Below are 22,947 nucleotides of genomic sequence, written 5' to 3' on the forward strand. Positions count from 1 at the left end.
GAGAACATAAGAATACGAGCTAATGTAAAAATAATACGAGCTTCAACTATTTTCATGCATTAGAAATTTTAAAATTACTTCAAGATGATGCTCACGAGTCACGTCATATGATTTGTTCCGCACAGTCAACCAATTATAATAATTTAAGCGAGAAGATGATTCATTAACTGGATGAGGGAGGAAGATGAAGAGGAGTTAGAAAAATATGGAAGCAGTCAAGAGGAGGAAGGGGAATTGGATTGAAAATTAGATTACGTTACCCATTTTTTTGTTTCAAAAGTATATTTGAAAAAAGACTAAAATAACTTTGGGTGTACAATAGCATTATACATTCAATTGTATAGTCTTGGAATTGTCATAAATACTACTATACCTCCAGTTATATAATGAGCATTATACAACCATTATACCTTTATCCGAGCTTATGTTTACGTGTAATTTTTCTTAACTTTTAAAAATTTATTTTTTTATGTTGAAATGTGTTAGTTCAGAAATTTTACAGTATAACTCAGAGCATGTTTGGCCTAGTTTACTTAAAATGAATTTCTATTTTTTAAGCTTAATTTTTCAAAAGTAGTTTTCAAGAAACAGAAACATCAAATTGATGCTTCTATTTTTATGGGCAAAAACATGATATTTGAGCTTTTGAGAATCTATTATTAGCTTTTAAATTTATGGTATGTTTGGCCAAAAAGTGTTTTTATGTGCAAAAACACTTTGAAAAGTAAGGTCAAACACACACTCAAGTTTTTTAAAACAAAACTCGAAATTTTTTGTACAGAGCTCGAATTATAAACAGCAGTTGTAATACAACTAGTATAGTCTTTTATTGGAAAAAGGATATATATACAAAACGGAGGGAGTAGTTTATTTCAAATAATGTAGACTCTACTGAAGGAAGGAAATGTGAGTCGATATCAGGTGGTGATACCCTAGCACTACTATTCTTAGTTTTAATTAGCCTAAGGCTCTAAAGGTAAAGAAAGGAAAGGGATGAATGTAGATGCACTGAAGAAGAGGAAAAACAAGAGTGGACTTGAATGTTCTTTAGCATATTTCAGATATGGCTTTTAACCTTAAAGCTTTGATTCAGCAATTCAAAACTTCTTATGGTCAAAAACATCATCCCCACCACTATTAACAACAAAGAGTAAAAGGGATTATGACAGTTGCTTAGCACTCTGAGAAGCTTAGAAAGAAATATGACATTTAAAATAAAAGAAGCTTAGAAGAAGAATAACTACATACATACTATTACAATGAAAGACATCTTGTCTTTCTTCTTTTCCTATGAAGGAAATGGAAAAGAAGAAAGAAAAGCAATTCCCCATGATTAATTACTGACTTTATCGTACGCTAGCTATGTGAATTAACGACTACTAGATAAATTACACCAGTTCTCATTTAAGACCGTTGTATGAAACAAATCTGTCTCCCATTGGCAAATAAGATGATGTGGATCTGTTTCACAATACAACGGTCTTGCATGAGATCAACTACGCTAGCTAGCTTGATTAAAGCATTATTATTATTATTATTGATAACTACAGCTTTATCTCAATTCCCTTGATCATTTCATCTACCTTCGGGGTGCAATGGGAAGAGCTCTAGGGTTTGGTCACCCAAATCATTGTTGTTTTTCTTCATGTTATTGTCTTGTGCAAATTCAAATGTCCACTCTCGGATCTTCCTTTTGCATGGACTCGTCTCTTGTTCCTCATCAATTTCAACCTAGTTTATAATGAACATTTTGACAATCGTTAGACTAACGCTAAAGGTTTACGAAACATGAATATATACATCTATATGACATAATTCATACATAATATGCTTTTAATGGTGCCTAACTAGTATCTACAGTAGATTATAATCATATATTTGATGATTTACAATTAAACCGGTCTGTAAGAACATCTTCGATGTTTTATTATGATAATTCACAATTAAACCGGTATTATATTTAATCTCTTAATGCAGACAATATAAATAATAGCAAAAAAAAAAATAGATAATGTAGTTTAATATGATTAGATCACTACAAAGTTTCATAGTATGTATGATACACTTTTGAAAGTCTTTTTAGTACGTTAATATTATTGCTAAATACCATTATTTTTTCCTTACTTTGGTCGTCTTTTAAGCATATTTTTTGTATTATAAGTCCATTAGATCCTACACTGTACTATCATAAAGGTCTTGATTATCACAGTGCCTTTTATTATATGTATGTGTACCATGTTGAATGTTTAGGAAAAAAATAATCGAGTACATAATATTAATTAAAAAACTATGGTCTTGCGAGAAGATTTTCTAATAACCCGGCCCTATAATAGGAATTATTGAAGGTTAGGGTTTAAGACGTGGTACTCACTCTTGGCCATCAATATTTTTATAATAAGTGATTTCTCAAAATAGATTGCTTAAAAACATACTCCGTACAAATTTACTCGGAAATTGAGATAACCCCTATTTACTTTATTTCGCGTAAATTTTCTTATTAAAAAACTTTTGTATGCATAGATATATAGGATGGATGTGACGGGTCACCAAATAACATTAGAATTTAAAGTCAAGAAAATGAGGTGCATAGTCATACCCTTGAATCCAAAGTCAAGAAAATAGAGGCATCAAGAGAAGAAGAAGCATTATGTGTCCTAGGACTATGACTTAAACCAAGGACATTACGCTTCAACTTTTGACGTTCACGAGCTTTATGATTTTGGAACCAATAGAACACATTTTTGCCTTCAATTTTGCCATACTTTGCTAGTTGTTCTGTTATCTGTTCTATTTGTTGCGCATTTGGTGTACGCATTCCTCCTTTGTACAACCTCTCTAGGATGCTTATTTGCTCTTGTGCCGGGTTCCATCGCGTCCCTCCTCCGTGTGTTTCTACCTGTTGTGTATCAATAAGAGTCATATCGATTTTAACACTGACGGGTTTTCAAATATTGTAAGTATGATCACTTCTCAATTATCCGATCAAGCTTGGATAATGCACGTACCAACTCGTACAAAATATATTGGCTACAAATTCCTTTGGAAAAGAATTCGACTATACCACCAACAGCTTAAGCTAGTAGACTATACAACCAGTTGTACATGATACCTGGTGGTATATTTTTTGTATGATCGAATATGTCAACTAGGTTAACCAATAAAATTATAAGCGGTGATACTCTTAAGCTGGGTTCGAATTCCCCTAAAACAACAGAAACCATATGAAAACATACCTGGAGAGGAGCTGAGTCTTTCTTCTGATCAGAGCAAGGAACAAGCTTTGGCAAACCGGTCTCAGGCTTAATGAAGCTCTTAAGATCAAATGAATTACTGACACTGACATTGTCAAGCTTGGGAGCAAGCGGACGAAACCGCTTGCACCCAAGTGAAAGAGATGGGGGATCATATGCTTGTTGATTATTATTATTATTATCCCAAAACCCACGTGCAAACGGGTGCACCTTCATGCTACTTCTGCTAGCCATGGACATGTACAAGAAAATTACATTGATAAAATTAGGTGGTAATTATAAGGGGGATATATATGTGTGATGATTGATAGGTAAATAAAAAGTAGGCTAAATGTAGCAAAAAGAAAAGGGAATGGAAGAAAATTGATGATGACAATAATAAAGTGAAGAGAAAAAAGAAAGTGGGAAATGAGGTGGTGCTTGGTTGCACCAAGACCAAATGATGAGGTAAGGTTGACTTATGATTTCCTTACCAAAAAGAATTGAATTTGGAAAAGGAGGGAAACTTATGTAAAAAGTGAGTTTTGTAATTATCAATTAGTGAGTGAACTTAGTGGTTTTAGTTTTACCTAATTATGGAAGTAGATTAGTTAGGTAGTAATAAGAGTAGACAATAGACACATAAGTTCATAGACTATACCATCATCAGCTGCTAAATAACTGGCGTTATAATTTATAAGTTGTAAAATTTACAATATAGGACGGTTAAATTTAAGTATTGATATCAAAAAATAAAAATATAACTTGAAAACCTTAAAACAATTGAGAAAAATACACATAAGTTCAGTTAAATTATGATTTCCTTCCCAAAGACAATTGAATTTGGAAAAGGAGGGAAAATTATGTAAAAAGTGAGTTTTGTTATCAATTAATATGTGAACTTAGTGATTATAGTTTTACCTAATTAACGGAAGTAGATTAGTTAGTTATTAGGGACTTAGGGAGTAGACAATAGACATACACACATCTTGATTAACTCCTTAGAAATGGAGACTAGATATGATATAGAGCTTCATTCACTCATTATTATATTAGGATTTAATCCGTGTATTTTCCAACGATTTTCGAGTTTTTCTTATGCATTACATGTTAATTTCTGCTAAGATTTCTTATCGTCATTGAGTTTAAACTCTGGCTTCATCACTGATTATAAATTAGATGGCTATTATTTCTTACAAGAATAATTAGTATATCTAGGTAATATAAACATATATATATATATATTATCTCCAATATGTACACCAACCTAATTATTTTCGGTCATTTAAATCCCACACAATAATTGTTGTACCCTAGAAGAGAGGAGACAAGTGAAAAATAATCCTTTTTTAGTTGATTTAACAACTTATTCGTATCAAATACAAGTATTTGTTACTCGTAGCTAATTAATGGTTATCATGATTGCTTAGGGCCTAATGGCCTATCATTGGCACGAATATACTATTTTTTTTCCAAAATTACTAGTACGGAGAAATAAATATACAAACTTGACTCTTTTAAGTTGCGGTGCATTTTAATACTTAATAGACAATAGTGTTATGAAAATCTTTATCAGACAAAAGAAGTATTCTAATATGAGACATTTAAACTACAACTACGTACAACATTAACTAATCGGATATTGATTCTCTCTATTTTGTTTCTCTCTCAATTCCGTTTGACAACATTTCTTATTTTGGAGAGGATTTTACAAGATTATTTACAGAATGAGTGAAAATTGAAATGTCTGAAATAAATTTGAACTCTTTATTTTATTCCACCGAACTAAAATCCGGATTATTAATATTAGGTACCGAAAAGTTGAAAATCTCGAAAATCTTGACTAAACTTATGATGAAATTAAAGTAGTAATGAAGGAAATAAGATGGTAAATGAGCGTGTGAGTTGAGGAGTCTAATCAAAAATGTGGTGGGGGAGTATAAAGGGTATTAGGTCGTGTTTTTCTTGCTTTCATCATTATATTTAGTGTTTGCTTTTCGGTGCCAATGCTTGGGAATTATTACCTTTATTATTATTATGTGTTCACTAAAGTTAGAGGGAATGTGTGATGAAAATAATAACAAAGTTAATTCCTCCAATCCATTTTGCTTTTCTAGATACGGATAGATAGTGAAATTCAGGAAAGCATACAGTAAGGAATTTCATCTCATCATGAATTTGAGAGTTGTACATCAATACCACATAGTCTTAATTAATACTCACTCCGTCCCAGTAAAAAGTTATTTATTTCCGTTTTAAAATGTATTAGTTAATAGTGAAATTCAGGAAAGCATATAATAAAGAATTCCATTTCATGATGAATTCTAGAGTTGTCCTCCGTACATCACTACCACAATATCTTACATTTTAACTAATAATTAATAAAGATATTGATAAACAAATTTTATTAATAAATACACTCTAAGTAAACATAATGGCAAGCTAACTGATATAGCTAATAATGATGTTTCAAAAATTCTCAATTTAGTTCATCAAGTATAATTTACTCATATAATAACTTACGTTGTATCTCGAAATCCTACAAGTTTTTGTTGTCTTATTACCTTTCCCGCAATTGGATCACTCCAATGCTCCGGGTACCCGTCTTCAGGACGATCTGGTCACAGGGTTTCGCTTCTCCGTAAGTGAAAGATTTGTCCCGAGGCACCTCACTCGAAAAGCTCGTGGCCGCGTCAATAACGTTGGTCGTCTATCACCTACTCGATCAGCTACTAATCTAATTGAGAGCTTTAGAACAGTAAAAGTGGTTTGTTCAATTAGATCTCCTAAACTAGGAGAACAAGAATCAGTCTTTCTTCATTTATCGAGAGAACAGTCAAAAAATGAAAAAAAATATGCAACCTAATATCCTTTGTCCTCCTCTAACTTATAAAGATAGAGTTTGGTAATTTGTTGCGAATTTAATAGAGGTTTAGCAACTTGTCTTACACCTTGTTTGAATACAAAAATTGAAGGGAAAGAGTGGGGAGTGTATGCAACCTATAATAAGGTCTTAGTGACGGAGTAAGATGCAAGTAGACAAGTAGTGTATGACATTTAAAACCTCATTTTCACTAAGACCCCTCTATTTCTACGGGCGGTTCTTGAATTATTTATAATATGACCCAGTGCCTTAATATCCTAGATAAGCCACTAATTTAAAACAATTCAAATTTCCTCCATTTTCTTAAAGAAATGGATAGTCCATTTCTTTTAACGAAACAGATTCCATTTTGTCACAACCTAATGGTTCAAAACTTTCATCACGAAAAATAAATGGAAAAATCATAAAATAAGAAAAAATATAAAATTGGTTTAGAAAATGGTGTTTTCATTTTTTTTTAGCAAATGAAAAGAATCTAAACTCGATTTAAAGTTATTATATACGGAGAATTAAGAAGATACACACCTCCTTGTGTTATTTAAACTATTGTACGGCTGCGGCAATGCGGCATAGCGGCATACACCTTACAAGGATTTTATAGAAAACCAATTCAATTGGGGTGGAATATAAATTAAATAGTCGAAAATGGACAGACCAAATCCACCTGAAAGGCAATATGTCCAACGATATTTCGTCTTGTATGGAAAATGTTGGTAGTCCCATTTTCCAAAAACAGTGTAATCCATGTTAAGCTTTTTTGTTTACGTATTGACTTTGGCGACAACCATGAACCACCATGCATTAATTAACCAATTTAATATTGTTTGGCGCTTTTGCAATTTGTCTCAATTAGTGCCTCCTTCATTGCTAGCTGCCAATCTTCTCTTATTATTTTAATGACATTTATTAAACATAGATCATTATTTTCTCATGGTGAGTGTGATATGGCATGCATGAACAACAGATAAAGGGACCCTGAAGAGTCACGGACGAGGGCACCTAAGAGGGGGAGGGGGTGAATTAAGTGTCTATTTAAAATTTTAAACTTAATGAAAGCTTCTTTTAAAACTCTTAAACACTTTAAACAATGCTTAGATGAAAAGAGGAGTCGATACTTAGAACTACAGAGTTAGAAGTATTCAACAACGATTCAGCAAGCAGAAGTTACAGTGTACTCAACAGTTGATGATGTAGATAAAAACGTGAGTAGAGTGTGGAGCGGAAATAAAATGAAATAGACACGATTAACGATATTTTTAAAAACTGGTTCGGTCACTACTCCACGACCTACGTCCGCGCTATTTTATTAAACGTCTCAGAAGTAAACTCATACAAACTAAGACCACCCCGAATAATAAAACAACTCCCCAACCTACTCCGGTTGCTAATGCTTAAAAACTACTCCGCTTCCAAGACTTTTGCTTTGGGCTACTCCGCCGAAAGACTCCTTGCTTAAAGCTACTCCGCAATAAGACTTTTGCTTTGGGCTACTCCGCCGAAAGACTTCATGCTCAAAAGCTACTCCGCTTCGAAGACTTTATGCTTAAGGATAACTCTATCCTAAGACTTTTTGGTTCTACCCGTTTGTTACAAGACCTCTTATCTCAATGTTGTTCACTCAATTGAACGGAGGAGATAAAGTTTAAGTACAAAACACGGGATCCTTGAACACGACTAAAACGACTAGGTGCAACAACAAACTCAAGTAAAAGACTCAAAAGATAAATAAACAAACTTGCAAAAGATTTAAAGATTTTGAAATGATAAACAGTTTTGCAAAGTTAATTTACTCGATTGAAAGCTTAAGTCTTTTTCAGTTTAAAACTCGTTTGTTGCACACTTGTAAAAATGAATTAAGCAAGCTATTTATAATGTTCAAGTAGTATACTTTACATTAAAATATCTTACACTCATAAGCACAAGTGATTAAAATATTGTAATTATTAGTTTGCTTGAGTAACATTCTCAAGCCATCCGAATTCTTTACCAAGAAACCGAGTATTCTTCCTCAAGAAATCAGTGCCTAAGTTTGCAAGAAATCAGATTGTGCACACACACAAAAATAGGCTGAGTTTTTCAACAAGAAACAAGCATAAATGGTTGTATGGGAACCATAAACATTTCCATAAATGTAAAAGCAAACAACTCATTTATAATAGGTGTCTTATTGTGCAAGCAAACTTCTTAGCAAGTCATTGAAAGCTCAGTTTTCTTTAAAAGACTTCAAAATATTTCCAGAAAACATTTGTGAACATTGAAAGCATTTTAACAAAGATTCAAATATTTTCGAAATATTTCTTTCAAAGCGAGCCTTAATTAATCTTGACTCAATCTTTGTTTTTGCACCTAAACTTAAATTCGTGTTAAACGATCACCTTACAACACATGACTTTAGCATTAATGATAATCTTCATCTTTGATCTTCATGATGACATTCTTGATAACTTTGAATTGACTATTGGAGCTTCATGCTACATGGTTAAACTTAAGAGGCACACAATTAAATAATAATGAGATTAATTTGTCTTAAGTCATCATCAACACTAGCTTAATCAAATTGGGTTTCTTCAGACCCAGAATGGTTAAACTACACGGTTTGTGATAATAGAGTGGTAATAAGTTAGCAGCCCCCTTGTGTGTTGTTTAGCAGTAATGATTATCAAGATTGTAATGGATTATAATTCACAAATTCTTGTGTAAGGTAAGTCGGTAATTAGTTATTGTTTTTACAATAATTAGTTATTAAGATAAATATATCCATCTTAAAGATAGAATAAATTAAATAACACCTCACGTGTATAGATGGAATAAACCTTCTGCTAATCTCAATACATTTTTTATTGTTTATGTGTGATACTTGATCCGTTTAAGTTTAAGACAGGATATCTTTAAATCTTAAATAGACGAATAATTTAATCCAGTATTATGACTAATTTAGTTGCTTGCGATTCAAGTGGAATATATAGTGGATGTCGTCTTAGAGTAATTAAACATTAAAAATATGAAACATTCATGATGAACGAACAGATATTTGGATTATGATTGATTGCGATGACGGCTTTGCTACTCATAACATTTGAAAATCTTTAACGCAACCTGACAAGCAATGGCTTAGGGAGAATCACCTATCAATGATGAGATCAGAGTAGTCGACTGGAAGCGACGAAGGTTAAAAGCCCAATCCGACCAGACCATCTTGCTTTGTTTTCCAAATGGCATCGTCACAGACTCCTAACGAAGACTTCCATAATGAGGTTTGAAAAATGGTTGGAAAAAAACTGAAAACTACTGAATATAACAAAGTCCCTTGCCAATTAACTTGTTTCTAAAGCAACAAATGTTCCATCTAATAACCGAGCCGATTTGAGCTCGAGCTCCGATGGATTTGGAATCGGCTCGGAAACTTGAGCTCGAGCTCGGAATCGGCTCGGAATTTTCCAAGCTTAAAAAATTAAAGCTCGTACTTGACTCGAGCTCGATTAAATTATTACTTTCTTTACTATTTTTTAATTTTAAATCAAATTAAATATAAATATATTTTAAGAAAAATGCAAATATAAAGTACTTATCAATCATAATTAAAATATAATCATAAATGCTAAAATAACATTTTATTAAGAACAAAAACAATTGTAAAATACAAAATTATATAATAATAAAATAATAATAATAAAACATAAAATGAGTTTCCGATTCATCCCTATTGAGCTTGGGATCGGCTTGGAATCATTTTTAACCGATTTCGAGCCAGGTTGATTCCGAAAGTTCTACAAGCCGGCTCACATCATTTATAGCCCTAGTTCCATCAAAAGGCATCGATCAATGCATGTTATGAGTTTGAGTCCTCTCTATTTCTTTTCGAGGGTCCGAATTTATCTTCTACTTAATGATCGTCCTAACGGTCCCAATTCAAGCAATTAACGATTCCGTTAATAGCGAGATTTCATTCTTACAACAGGAAAAAAAAAATACCAAGCCTTGGTCCGAACATAGTTTGAAAGATAAATATAAATAAACTCATTACTAAACCGTTTAGGTGCGAGTAAATAAGAGACCCTAAACGGTACACCATTAAGTTTCATCCTAATTTGATCATGTAGCTTATTACTTTATTAGTACTTCGTATTATTAATCAAACTAGTTTAGATCTCGTGCAATGATGTGTGGTATTTATAGAGTTTTTATTTTTATATTACTTAATCATGCTAAATTAACACCTCATTAATTATTCATATTTCGCGTCATTATATTTTGATATGAGGAAAAAAATTAAGCTGTAAAATAATAGTGTTATCTCATTAATTGTTCATTTTTCTAGCTATTTTATTTTGTTTCGAGCAAAAAATAAATTAAAATTGAAAATTAATCCAAGAGAATTGAATAATGTGCTGATTTTTTTTTTAAAAAACATTTTTTATACCACAAAGCTAATGACCAATTTATAAATTCTCTCAATTATTTTTTCTATGAAAGTAATCAAAACCATTTATAGTTTTGTTTATATATAGTATGAATCGAGTCATTCTCAAATAATAATACTATCAATAAAAGATTTAATAGTTTATAGTCTTATACTCCCTCATATTCACTATATTCTTCACTATATAATATAACTGCACACCACGAAACATGTAAAACAAGTATTAACTATCAATGTTATAGTAACATTAACCATAACATGAACTCTGAATGCAGGTTATAGTAACCTCTACTATAACTTCAGTATATATAACTTGAAGTTACACTTACCTCAACCATAACTTTGACACGTAACTCAAAGTTATACTAGTTCCAACTATAACCTTGAGCCATAAATCTCAGGGTTACGATAGTATCAGCTATAACCTTAACTCGTATCCAATGTTATAGTAGATTCAACTATAACCTGGATTCATATTTCCAAGGTTATACATGTTTCAGCCATAACTAGAGTAACTACCCAAAGTTGTATTGACTTTAACTATAACACTTGAATCATCATCAAGGTTATACTAGCTTTAGCTATAACTTTAGAGAGCACTCTTGGCCGCCTATCGCGCCGCCATTAGAGTTCATTCGTAAACTCTAATTACGCTCATGACACCCATAATTTAATGCATAAGCGACGTATGATATATAATTAATGCACAAAACATATACAAACATGCGAAAACATAATTAACATGATAATAAACAATCCAACAGGTACCAATCATACAAGACAATCATTAAATCATATTAATTACATCAATTGACATAAACACAATTAAAAGAAAACACCTAGTTACCTTTTTAGCAATTAATGAAAACCTCCATAAAGAAAACGACTAATAAAGCCTTGTCTCCAACATGTGTCAATGTCTCCAAAATCGACATTAAAGAAAGGCACAAATCGAAACCCTTGAAAACGCCATGAAAGTCCTTCTTCTTCTTTACCCATTAAAATAAGAGACCATAAAGGTAGGTCTAAAGGTCCATACAAATAATTCTCATAAAAATATTTGGAGATAAATATGTTGTAAAGATAAGAGCAAGGATTGTGAAAATATATTTTATGTATGAGTTTAGAAGAAAGAAAGATATTCAACAATGGAGTCAAAGGTAAAAAAGAGAACAAAAGAGGAAGAAAGGAGGAATGGCGTGCGGAACTGCGGAAGGTAGACTTGGCAAAATAGGTCAACGGGTCGGGTCAATTCGGGTCGGGCAGTTCGGGTTTCTCATTGATTTCGGGTTAACTCGGGTCGGGACGGGTCATTTCGGGTTTCGGGTCAGTTTTGGGTTTGTTGTCGGGTCCGTTCCGGGTCAAGCGGGTCAGGTTGTTTCGGGTCGGGTCATTTTCGGGTCAATAAATAATAGAGAAATTGTCATTAGTGTTTTCGGTGCAATTAGAGTTATATTTTGTCGGGTCATTTTCGGGTTTGGTGGTTTCGGATCAGGTCATTTTCGGGTCAGGCCAGTTCGGGTCATGTTCGGGTCGGGACGGGTCAATTCGGGTTTTCAGGGCAAATTCGGGTGATGTAGTTCGGTCACTTCGCGTCTCGGGTCAGCTTTTTCGGGTCGGGTTGCTTTTGCCAGGTCTAGTGGAAGGAGTACGTAGAAAAAGAAAGAGCAGCTTGCTAGCTTGTTTAGGGTTTTGTATTTATATAAGATCATAAGAAGGTTAACAAGTGGGCTTTGAGTCCATTAGTTCATATAATGGGTTATCTGATTATAAATCGGATTGAACCATATTAAAACACAAAAGGCCTTATAATAGAAAAGTAGTTATTAAATTAAAATAGTAAAATCGTCCACAGACATTTTAATCAATCAAAAGTAGATTAAAACGAGAAATAATAAAATAAAGAACGAAGACGATAAATATAAATATTCAAAATATATTATTAAACTCCAAAATAATCAATTTAATAAAATACTTTTATAATAAAATATTATTATAAAATACGGGGTGTTACAAAATGGACCAAAAAGTAGTGGAGATGATCTTTTTCCCTTTTAGTAGATAAAGGATTTAGTAGCAGCTAGTCTTGTTATAGACGGGTCAAATAGCTTGAAAGTTGTGACATTTTTTGCCCCCACCATCCCACTTGTTACTTGTCCTATTAGGAATGTGGTGTCGTATTTGACCCGTCTTTAGTGATAGAACGGATATATGCCGTCTATAATGAGATTTTGTGATTTAGTAGATAGGGAATGTTAACAATACACTATTACTTGATTTATCACGTTTGTAAGTACTAGTTGGTGGTCCGCAACCTAACGGCTGCGGCATCCTAATACGTTACTTTGTCGTTTATCTCCGTTACAATGAACACAATAGTATAATTTCTATTACTCGTCGAGGGCATAGGGTTCAAAATCTCGGTCGAGTTGTATCGGATTTTCACTCTACCGATACGAGATATCGCCCGAGAAATCACCGAGATTCTCCGCGATCCGTCCGTGACGACCGATTAAGGACCGATTATACCGATACCACGATTACGACCGATACCGAGATTTAAAACCATGGCATGGTGTTCAACTGAGTTATGTTACTATCCGTCTCAAATGTATAGACTTTTGTAGCCTAATGGCTCTCAGATAGAATACTACACTGGCAGGGGCGAAGGGAGGGGGTAGGCTATATGGGCTATAGGCCTATATAGTTTTAGGACACATACACTCGACTTAAATAGACGAATAATTAATCCAGTATTATGACTAATTTTGTTGCTTGCGATTCAAGTGGATTATATAGTGGATGTCGTCTTAGAGTAATTAAACATTAAAAATATGAAACATTCATGATGAACGAACAGTTATTTGGATTATGATTGATTGCGATGAGGGCTTTGCTACTCATAACATTTGAAAATCTTTAACGCAACCTGACAAGCAATGGCTTAGGGAGAATCGCCTATCAATGATGAGATGAGAGTAGTCGACTGGAAGCGACGAAGGTAAAAGCTCAATCCGACATCGTCACATAGACTCCTAACGAAGACTTCCATAATGAGGTTTGAAAAATGGTTGGAAAAAAAACTGAAAACTACTGAATATAACAAAGTCCCTTGCCAATTAACTTGTTTCTAAAGCAACAAATGTTCCATCTAATAACCGAGCCGATTTGAGCTCGAGCTCCGATGGATTTGGAATCGGCTCGGAAACTTGAGCTCGAGCTCGGAATCGGCTCGGAATTTTCCAAGCTTAAAAAATTAAAGCTCGTACTTGACTCGAGCTCGATTAAATTATTACTTTATTTACTATTTTTTACTTTTAAATCAAATTAAATATAAATATATTTTAAGAAAAATGCAAATATAAAGTACTTATCAATTATCATAAAAATAAATTATAAATGTTAAAATAACATTTTATTAAGAACAAAAACAACTGTGAAATGCTATAATAATAATAATAATAATAATAATAATAATAATAATAATAATAATAATAATAATAATACCATAAAAGAATTTCCAATTCGATCTCTACTAAGCTCGAAAGCGGCTTGGATTTGGTCCACCTCTGCTCGAAATCGGCCTGGAATCACCTTTGACCGATTTCAAGCCGAACTTTGACCGAACTGATTTCGAGGACTCTACAAGCCAGCTCAGATCATTTACAGTCCTACTTCCATCAAGTCATCAATGCATGATATGAGTTTGAGCCTTCTCTAATTTTTCAAGGTCCCGAATTTATCTTCTACTTAATGATCGTCTTAACGGTCCCAATTCAAGCAATTAAGGATTCCGTTAATGGGGAGATTTCATTATTACAACAGCAAAAAAAAAATACCAAGCCTTGGTCCGAACATAGTTTGAAATATTAATATAAATAAAATCATTATTAAACCGTTTAGGTGCGAGTAAATAAGAGACCCTAAACGGTAGACAAGTAAGTTTCATCCTAATTTGGTCATGTAGCTTATTAGTTATTAGCAATGTTGTCGGGATCGGGATTCTACTTTCGATCGATGGAATAGGTAGAATCGAATCGGTAGAATCGAATTGTAGGATCATAAAATTTTACAAACTAGCTAAATATAGTTTTTATGTGGTAAAAACATAAAATTGAAGATCAAAATACATATTTATAAATATTTATTCATAAATTATTGTGATTAATAATAATAATTTTGGTGTCATTGTTATGAATATGTTTCTACAACCTATACAAGATTCGGATTTTACAATGTTATTATATAAAATATATATTTACTCTTTTTTCGTAAAACCCGATCATAGGATCGTATTATAATCTTACCCCTTGAAATTTTCAAACAAATAGGATCGTAAGATTTTACAATTATAATAGAATCGTAAGATCTGGAATCGATCAAGCGTCTTTAGATCGTAAAATCGTCGAATCAGGATTCCGACAACAATGCTTATTTGTACTTCGTATTATTAATTAGTAATGTTAATAATACGGTATTACTTGATTTATCACGTTTGTAACTATGAGTCCACCAAGCATAATCCAATCGTTAAAAGAATTTAAGCACTCTAGCTTAGAGTTTTTATTATTAGACATCTCCCTTCCTATTTTTCTCTTCCAGCTTCCAACCACCTTACCCTCCCACCATAACCTACAGTAGACTGTCACACCTAGAACACCATCACCCTCAATATACCGCCCTTCAAATGGCTATCACTTCTTACTAAACCAGAGAGTGTTGGCTTCAGTACCAACTTCAATCACCCATACCGCATTCATGCTGACAGCCTACGACCGTGTTCCTGGCTACTCAGGGGGCCAGGAAATTAGAAACATAAAGTTGATTTATATCTAAGAGAAACAAGTCTTGTGTTTTATCCAGCTAACAGCCTAACAGCACGCCCTATGTTCCTTGCACCAAGCTGCATCCGCCTAGATGCGATACATCTGACAACTCGCTTCCCCAGTTAGAAAGAAGGGATGAAAATCCTTTAACCTGTGCTATTGCTTCAACTATTGAGTGTGTGTGTGTGTGTGTATGCAATTTGAGAGATATTAGAAGAGAGGGCGAATTTGGATGGTAGAGGTTTACATCCGAATGGCTTAGGGTCCATAGCAAAATTGAGTGGAACAGTTAAGAGGATGCATAATAATAATCTCCCAAGGATGGAAATTAAATGGAGTTACTAAAGAATCACAATAGATCACTCCTGATGACTCTCAATCTTACTCTCCAAGTGAATTGTAACCAGACGATAGCTCTACCGCGAGACTTGTTTCAGTGTGCAAGTTTCACCTACATCTTCTAATGCCTCTTATCATTTTTAAGTTGTGGCATTACAGAACGACAAGCTTGCATTTTAATACCATATATGTTTGCCAGAAACACAAACTCAAGCTCTCGTGAAATACTCCCTCCCTCCCTCCGTCTCAGTCATCCGTTTCCCTTTGATTAAAATAATACTCCTCACAGAATAAATAAAAAAAGGTAAAACATATGGAGTAATTAGGATGTAGAGAGTATATGAAATAGACATCGAGGAATCTAGTATTTCACAGCATAACGGAGAACAAGCCATTGATGGGGACTTCTAGCCGTTCCTGGGTTATGCCACCCTCGGAGGCTTGGCATTGCCCATTTCAATCCTTGAATGGCTTACAATGAACGCAGCAAAACCAAGTATGACATTCAAACAACGTATAATGATAAGACTTGCATAATTCTATAAAAGATGAGATGAAATCTAGTCACAAACAATATACAACTCTCGATTACTCTAAAGGAGAATCAATAAAGGTTGACCAACTTTCACATCCCAAATTTTACTTTATAGAACGAGTTAGAAAGTCATTTATAGATTTATAGCATTGTGATGAAAGGGTGGTTAAAAAAAAGTCAACACATCAAGGAGAGAAAACGGTTGGAGACTCGATATATAGATGCATTGGCTCTAATTGGAGTTATAGGACATTTCAAGAGACAGCGTCCCGAATCATAATAACATCCTTTAGCCTCTAAATTTTAGAAACTATCAGTTCTCCTGTAGCAAGTAAGTTCTGCCAACCTCACACGTCGTAAGGACCATTCAGAATACAAACGGACGAGCACACAAGGTGGTCCATCCCAAAACCAAACCTAAGACAAACAACAAGTGCCCCTAATGTGAATTTGTCAAGACGGAAATAAATAGCTAGCTGAGAGAAACAGAACCATCAAGATCAATAAACATAGCTAAAAGGACGAGCAGTTGAATAACATACTCCGTAAGAAAAGCCATATAAAAATTGGGGAAGCCAGAAAGCATTCCAATTCAGTCTTGCCTCCAAACACTTCACCCTTACACAATAATGTTGTGTAATGAATTACGATGACACGCTTGGGAGTAGATGAGCAGTTGCTGATGAAAATCTGCACATTTATTAGAAAGATGAGTTGCAAGGCAAGGAAGAAGGGGAAAGATTATTCACCATAAACACAGATTACCTTTACCAAGTAAGAGAATCCCGACATCACACTCTTCTAATTTAGATGATACCTTCCATGTTTCTTAAATACACTTTCACACAATACCGGCAAACTCTACGGTTATTTACAGCATTTCATTTAGCCACGCCATGAAGAAGTCCACCAATGCAGGTTCTACGCAAAAACCTGCTTTTGTTGTTGACGTTGCAGCATGTTTACGTGAGAACCACTTGTTTCAGACTTTCGGGGTATTTCCACTATATTACAAAGCGGACAAGCTAATTTTGTTTCATCTTGAATAGTTTAGCTATAAACATCTTCAAATAAGATCGTCCAGTTCTAGAAAGTCTCCTTCTAGGATGGATACTAATTGCTCAGCAGTAACTGAATCAACCAACAAATTAGTGCTGCCAGCAAGCCCAAGTGAGGTTACCTGTTGTTGACATAACAGAATAATATGAAATGTTTATAATAAAATTCTGATTCTTACCAACCTAGGCTTATTAAATATCAGTCGCAGAGGTAGACTCCTTCCTGAATTTGGTGTTTCAATTTACATGGTTTTTGGTATTCTATATTAGCAATTGAGGATGCAAGGAAGATGTTGTTGCCATACTAATGTCAAAAGTTCTTTAAAATCCTTCACCAAAATGACGATGATGCGAGCAGGAATTAACTTATTACCTTGGAGACACATGTTTGTCAATGTGTGTGCATATGAAACAGGCAAGGTTTAGAAGTAGCGACTCCGCCAAAGAAGGCTTTATCCTCTAGGTAATGCACAAATGAAAGAGAGGCCTGGGGAACCAAAGAAACTCAAGGTGCTTAATTCTACCCACTGTATAACTCCGTTATGGAAATAATTCCTTACAAGATAGTTTCACCATAAGTCACAAGAGCCACAGGGTCCACAATTACACGATTTACGCCTAACTAGATCTCCAAAAGTCTCACTCCTAGACTCCTAGTACTTCCAATACCTTATAAACACTGAGAATATATCATGAAACTTCAGACACATCACATAACTCCAAGTCTCCAATCACCCCAAATGTTCGATACAACAATGGGAGAACCTTTACCAATGGAGACATCAGGCTTGAAATGAAATTTGAGAGGGAAGAAGGAGTAGGATTGGGAGCTTAAAGGTAAATGTAAAAAAAATCTCAGACAAGAGAGCTACCTAACTCTATTAGCAAATGCCATAAGGAAAAAGGATCCAGAACAACTAACAAATTTGTGACCTTGGTGACACGATTTATAATTTAAAGCAAAAGGATATCAACAAATTTTATTTTATGATCACACTGCTCCAATATCTCCAAGATGACTGCATTAACACTATTTGGCATTCACCTACCAGATTACATAATCATGTACAACATAACTATCCACACAGCCACTTTAAGTTGCCCACCTTCTCCCATCGCAGACAGTGCTTTTACTTATTCTCACTATCACACAACCCAAAACGCTCTCAGTAGCATCCCTGCCAGCCTCAAGTTAAATCTTAAGACAAAAAACACAGGTTATTGTAACTCCGTTGCAAATTCAAAGTCAGTGTCTATCTCAACGGGGATCTTTTTCTTGGGATGGTGGTGGAACAAGATGTACCTATAACTTGAGAAATGTGCATCCTACGGCTAGGGTAAAAAGTGCATTACAATCCTCAATTGTGACCAGCATTCATGAAGAGCCTTTCGTTTTAAGTTCTAGTTCATGCTTACGAACCTAGATACAGATAGCCTATTAGTTACGTGTATATTAAAAGGCCAAAAAGAACAAGACAATCATCCAAAAATCAGCCCTGCGAATTACCTTAATAAAAAGACATGACCCATGAAAAGCAGTAAGGAGAAGAAATTGCAATAAGGACAAGGGAAATCACCAAATTGTTCGGCTGCATCTCCCCAATCAGTCCTGTTGCTCCACCAACAGTCGTCTCATTAGCATAGTCATGTTTTTCTTCATCCACGAGATGGAGAGCACTGCCATCATGCTGAATACCTATATGACGTACAGTGGCAACACTCTCCTCACCACATGAGCTTAAAGCATGTTCTGAAATGCTATTTCGATGCCGTGATTTAACAAAAACTCGGCAGACAACGAAAGAAGCCTGCAATGATTGTCCAATATAACATTCAAATTTCAACAGCACAACTGTAAAAAGCAAGTGGAAAGTGGCAGTAATGGGAAAGTAAACTTAGGCTGTGTTTGGATACAACTTTGGAGGGAAAGAAAAAAGGGGGCAGGGAAAGGAAAGGGAGGGAGAATGGAGTAGGTGTGTTTGGACACAATCTTCTCAAATCTCTCCTATGTTGGAGGGATATTGTTTTGCCTTGGAGGAGGGAAAATGGCTCCCTCTACTCCATTTCCTCCAAGTCACTCTATTCAAACAAGGCCTTGGTCGTAAAGCTTATTTACTTTTGATCAAAATAACTAAATCAAGTTTATGCAAAAGATGAGAGCTGGTGGAAATACCACCACCAGTAGCCTCCCCTTGGTGACTGTAAAAAACTCTAGGGAGAGATTGAATACTGGTGATGCTGGCAACAAATGGTTAGGCCAGGCTCCCCTTATTCTGTATCAGCAGGAAAAGCGTGCTTACTGGATGAAACGATCGACAAATGAACAATTTGAACTCATTAGATTAAACTAAAGTTTAGGCATCAAGCAAAGTGTGGTCTGGGGATTTTTTATGTGCCACAAGCTCTTATACAGACTAGGCAATGCAAATCCTACTACAAGGACAATGCAAGATATATTCATATTCATTCCAGATAATTTGGGATTGGGGATGTTATTTTACTAAATTATAGATTAGGTCATTAGGATAAGTTCACATTAACCTAGGGATATTAGTATTTCTATATACTGTGGATAAGGAATAAGTATGTATTATTGATCCAAGAAGTCAAAAATTTCAACTTTTGACTCCCGTTTACTTGGGATTTCTTTGAGTCAGAAAGTATCTTAACCCCATTGTTCATACCTTAACTACGTGCTGAGGTTCATGCCTTTGACAGAGACAAGGTTGTCTAGGGGCCCAAACCAAGTCCGAGCACAACCAAGGGTCTGGTCATACATGACTCATATCAATCCCGGTGTTCTTAATCTCATTTTGGGATCTTGACACTTAGTCTCTTTCCATTTAATTCGTATGCTTCTTCTTTTGTTAAGCATCTACATTTTCCTTTGTTTATCGCACTTTCATACCCAAGATTACAAGGTTATGTACACTAAAACCATAAATGCAAGATATGCTCCCACTCACATATCACCTGTATGGCTGTATATAAGCATTTTGACTATGATAACTGACTGTATTGAGCATATATCACAGCAAGCCAAACAAGCACCTTTAGTACTATAGTTCCACTCCCTACTCATCAAATTAAGCACATGAAATCCAGACACACCGATAAACAACTTAATTAGTCCATAATTTTCATCTCCTAAATCCAAAAGAATGGTTTGAGTACACTTTGATATCACCATATCGTAGCCAACTGACCCATGCCCCACATCCAACAAGACAACATTTTAACCTCTCCCATATGGAACACCAAGACTCAAGGTGTATAAGCGACAACCTTTACGGTTTATACCTCTTATAATAAAGCCAATCTTTCGATAAACAAAACCAAATTCCACCACAAAATCAATATTCCTCAATACAAATCCTATTAATGTTTTGCACAATGCTTTCTCCAAATATGTCCTTAATGGGAAACAAATCCAATACAATGCCACTCCCAATTTGGGTTGTCCCAAAATAACTAACCACTTTCTATAATCAAATCACAATCCTATATTTTAAAACGCATCCTTCTAATAACTACTTTATAACTCCTATGGGTCATGTTCTATGTAATTGGGATTCGTTATGCACAATATTGATGTAAAACCGTCTTACAAAAGAGATTGTTCTATAATATAATCAACTTCAACTTCTAAATCACAATCTGCTTATATATCCTTTAAAGGGCACTTCCAAAAGCCGGAATCAAACAACAATTAAGCAACAAAACAGCGAACACAACTAACATTAACAATTCAATTATAGAAAAATACAATTAAAAAAACCTAAAAAGATTGAAACAAGCAATTGGGTTGGTACCTTAAGATTATCAAGAAGAGCATACTCATACATCAACCAATCAGTTCTAACAAATTTCCTACCCTTATACTTCTCCATATAAAAAATAAAACATTTCCTTCTTCCCAAAATACCCTTGCCACCATTACAACCCATCACATCCCTAACCCTCCCTTTCCGCTTCCAAAACCCGAACCCAGCCCGCCTCCTCTCCCGCTCATCCCCATCACCACCAACCGCAGCAGTATAGCAGTACCAATGACGCCTCTGCCCCCGATACCCAAACCGAAAACAAGTAATTTCCGGCATATCAAAGGGGTTATAATCGTACAAATTGATATCGCGTATCGTGTCGTAACGTACATTGGTACAAGGAGGGTTGTTGTTCTTGTGGTGGAGGTAGTAGGAGATTAGTTGCTCCTCTGAAGGGTAAAATCGGCAACCTGGGGGTAATGTTGAGGATGATGATGGTGGCTGTGGTGAAGACGACGTCGCTTTAGGGTCTCCCATTCATCGGATTGTGAATTGCGAATTTGTGTGGAAAAAAATTGGGGGGTTTTTGTTTGGAGGGTTTATTGAGGGTTTAATGGGTTTATGGTGAAGGGTGAGCAGCCAAAGGAAAGGGGAAAGAGGGTAAAAGGGAGGTTTTATAGGTGGGATGATCTAATTGTAGCGTGATGGTGAAGCTTTCTTTGTGGGTGTAGTAGTGGTGTACTAGTAAACGTTTTATTTTATTTTAGTTTATTAAAAAAAAAAAAAAAAAAAAAAAAAGTTTATAACCCAAATCAAGAAAATCAAAAATCAAAACTTTTTTCCCTGATGGTGGGTCTTTAAAAAGCGATGTTTGAATTTTTTTTTTTTTTTTTTTTGGGGGAGAACTCAATATTAGTTTTTTTATTAATGTTTGGTCCAATAAAAGGTATACAAATTGCAATAAGGTAAGTTAGGAAAATATCAAAAGTTGTAACTAGAGATTTGAAAATTTTCATTTTTAGAGAGGGTGTTTGCCTCATGCTAACCCTCTAAATCCACATTGCCCTACTAAACATAAAGTTTGATGATAGTATTCCAAAAACAACATTACCAGAACAAAAATGATGAGGGGCAAAAGAGATGAAGTAGACAATGAAACTTGATCAAAGAAAACGAGCTTTTAGTTGTTAGAAAGTCTCGTTTGAGGTAGGGAAGCACGCGACCGGTTTCCTTAACTCCAATTTACAGTTTAATGGAAAAAAGACTTCATATATTCAATTGTTTGGGCTTAGACATCATCATACGTCGGATGTTGGTTGGTGAAACCCGAATCGATTTTATAGGGCCAGACGGACCGAGTTACGACATGCCTAACCCTGTCTTGGCATGACCATAAGTTTGGGCGGGTAATATTATTAACAGATGATTTGATTTGTTGGCTTATAATAACAACCAATTTTGAAATAATCAAATGTCACATAGTTCTTTACTTACGTCACTTAATTGTCGGTGTCGGCTAGTTCTCTCTTTAATTTCTGCTTCAGAGTTGGCTAACATGCTTTCTGATGAAGTACTTTTTGTGTTATTATAGGAGCCAAAACGTGCTCCTAAAACACAACCTTCAAACTGAAATAGTGGGAGCAAAACTCTCTCCCACTAACGATCAGCAGTTGCCGGTAGTTTTCCAAGGATTAACACTATAACGCTTAGACTCGCCCACTCGAGACCAAGAGCTTCTGGAACGGAATCAAAACTTTACCCAGAAATCATGTTGTTATAGAGAGGAAGAAGAAAGGAGAAGAGTGTGTAGATGATGTGTGTTCTAGTGCTCCTAAAACACAACCTTCAAACCGAAATAGCGGGGGCAAGACTCTCTCCCATTAACAGTTAG

General features: G+C 34.8%; 2 protein-coding genes across 3 annotated transcripts; both read right to left on the bottom strand.

Moving 5' to 3' along the window:
* Positions 1 to 1,186: 1,186 nt before the first annotated feature.
* LOC141658687 (WUSCHEL-related homeobox 4-like) lies at positions 1,187 to 3,533 on the bottom strand. Its single transcript, XM_074465568.1, has 3 exons — positions 3,234 to 3,533; positions 2,597 to 2,896; positions 1,187 to 1,731 (listed from the first exon to the last, which is right to left on the bottom strand). The coding sequence occupies exons 1-3, from the start codon at positions 3,489 to 3,491 to the stop codon at positions 1,576 to 1,578; spliced, it is 714 nt and encodes a 237-aa protein (XP_074321669.1). The 5' UTR covers positions 3,492 to 3,533; the 3' UTR covers positions 1,187 to 1,575.
* A 12,644-nt stretch (positions 3,534 to 16,177) lies between these two features.
* Positions 16,178 to 21,783, bottom strand: LOC141586642 (NAC domain-containing protein 101-like). Of its 2 annotated transcripts, none has more exons than XM_074407938.1 (4): positions 21,105 to 21,783; positions 18,870 to 19,100; positions 17,000 to 17,414; positions 16,178 to 16,924 (listed from the first exon to the last, which is right to left on the bottom strand). In XM_074407938.1, exons 1-3 carry the CDS (start codon positions 21,591 to 21,593, stop codon positions 17,301 to 17,303), a joined length of 834 nt encoding a protein of 277 aa, XP_074264039.1. In that variant the 5' UTR covers positions 21,594 to 21,783; the 3' UTR covers positions 16,178 to 16,924; positions 17,000 to 17,300. The 2 variants fall into 2 exon arrangements, with proteins under 2 accessions (XP_074264039.1, XP_074264040.1); XM_074407939.1 differs by having other exon boundaries at positions 16,367 to 16,924; positions 17,006 to 17,414; positions 21,105 to 21,769.
* Between the last annotated feature and the right edge of the window lie 1,164 nt (positions 21,784 to 22,947).

This window comes from Silene latifolia, chromosome 6 (genome assembly GCF_048544455.1).
Source record: "Silene latifolia isolate original U9 population chromosome 6, ASM4854445v1, whole genome shotgun sequence".
Taxonomy (NCBI): domain Eukaryota; kingdom Viridiplantae; phylum Streptophyta; class Magnoliopsida; order Caryophyllales; family Caryophyllaceae; genus Silene; species Silene latifolia.

Coding starts and splice junctions, on each gene's coding strand:
- LOC141586642 (XM_074407938.1), bottom strand. CDS start 21,593: ATGGGAGACCCTAAAGCGACGTCGTCTTCACCACAGCCACCATCATCA. Junction 19,101..21,104: donor CTCTTCTTGATAATCTTAAG/GTACCAACCCAA, acceptor CAATCATTGCAG/GCTTCTTTCGTTGTCTGCCG. Junction 17,415..18,869: donor AGATGCAGCCGAACAATTTG/GTGATTTCCCTT, acceptor TGTCAACAACAG/GTAACCTCACTTGGGCTTGC.
- LOC141658687 (XM_074465568.1), bottom strand. CDS start 3,491: ATGTCCATGGCTAGCAGAAGTAGCATGAAGGTGCACCCGTTTGCACGT. Junction 2,897..3,233: donor AAGACTCAGCTCCTCTCCAG/GTATGTTTTCAT, acceptor GATACACAACAG/GTAGAAACACACGGAGGAGG. Junction 1,732..2,596: donor TCTTGACTTTGGATTCAAGG/GTATGACTATGC, acceptor ATTATAAACTAG/GTTGAAATTGATGAGGAACA.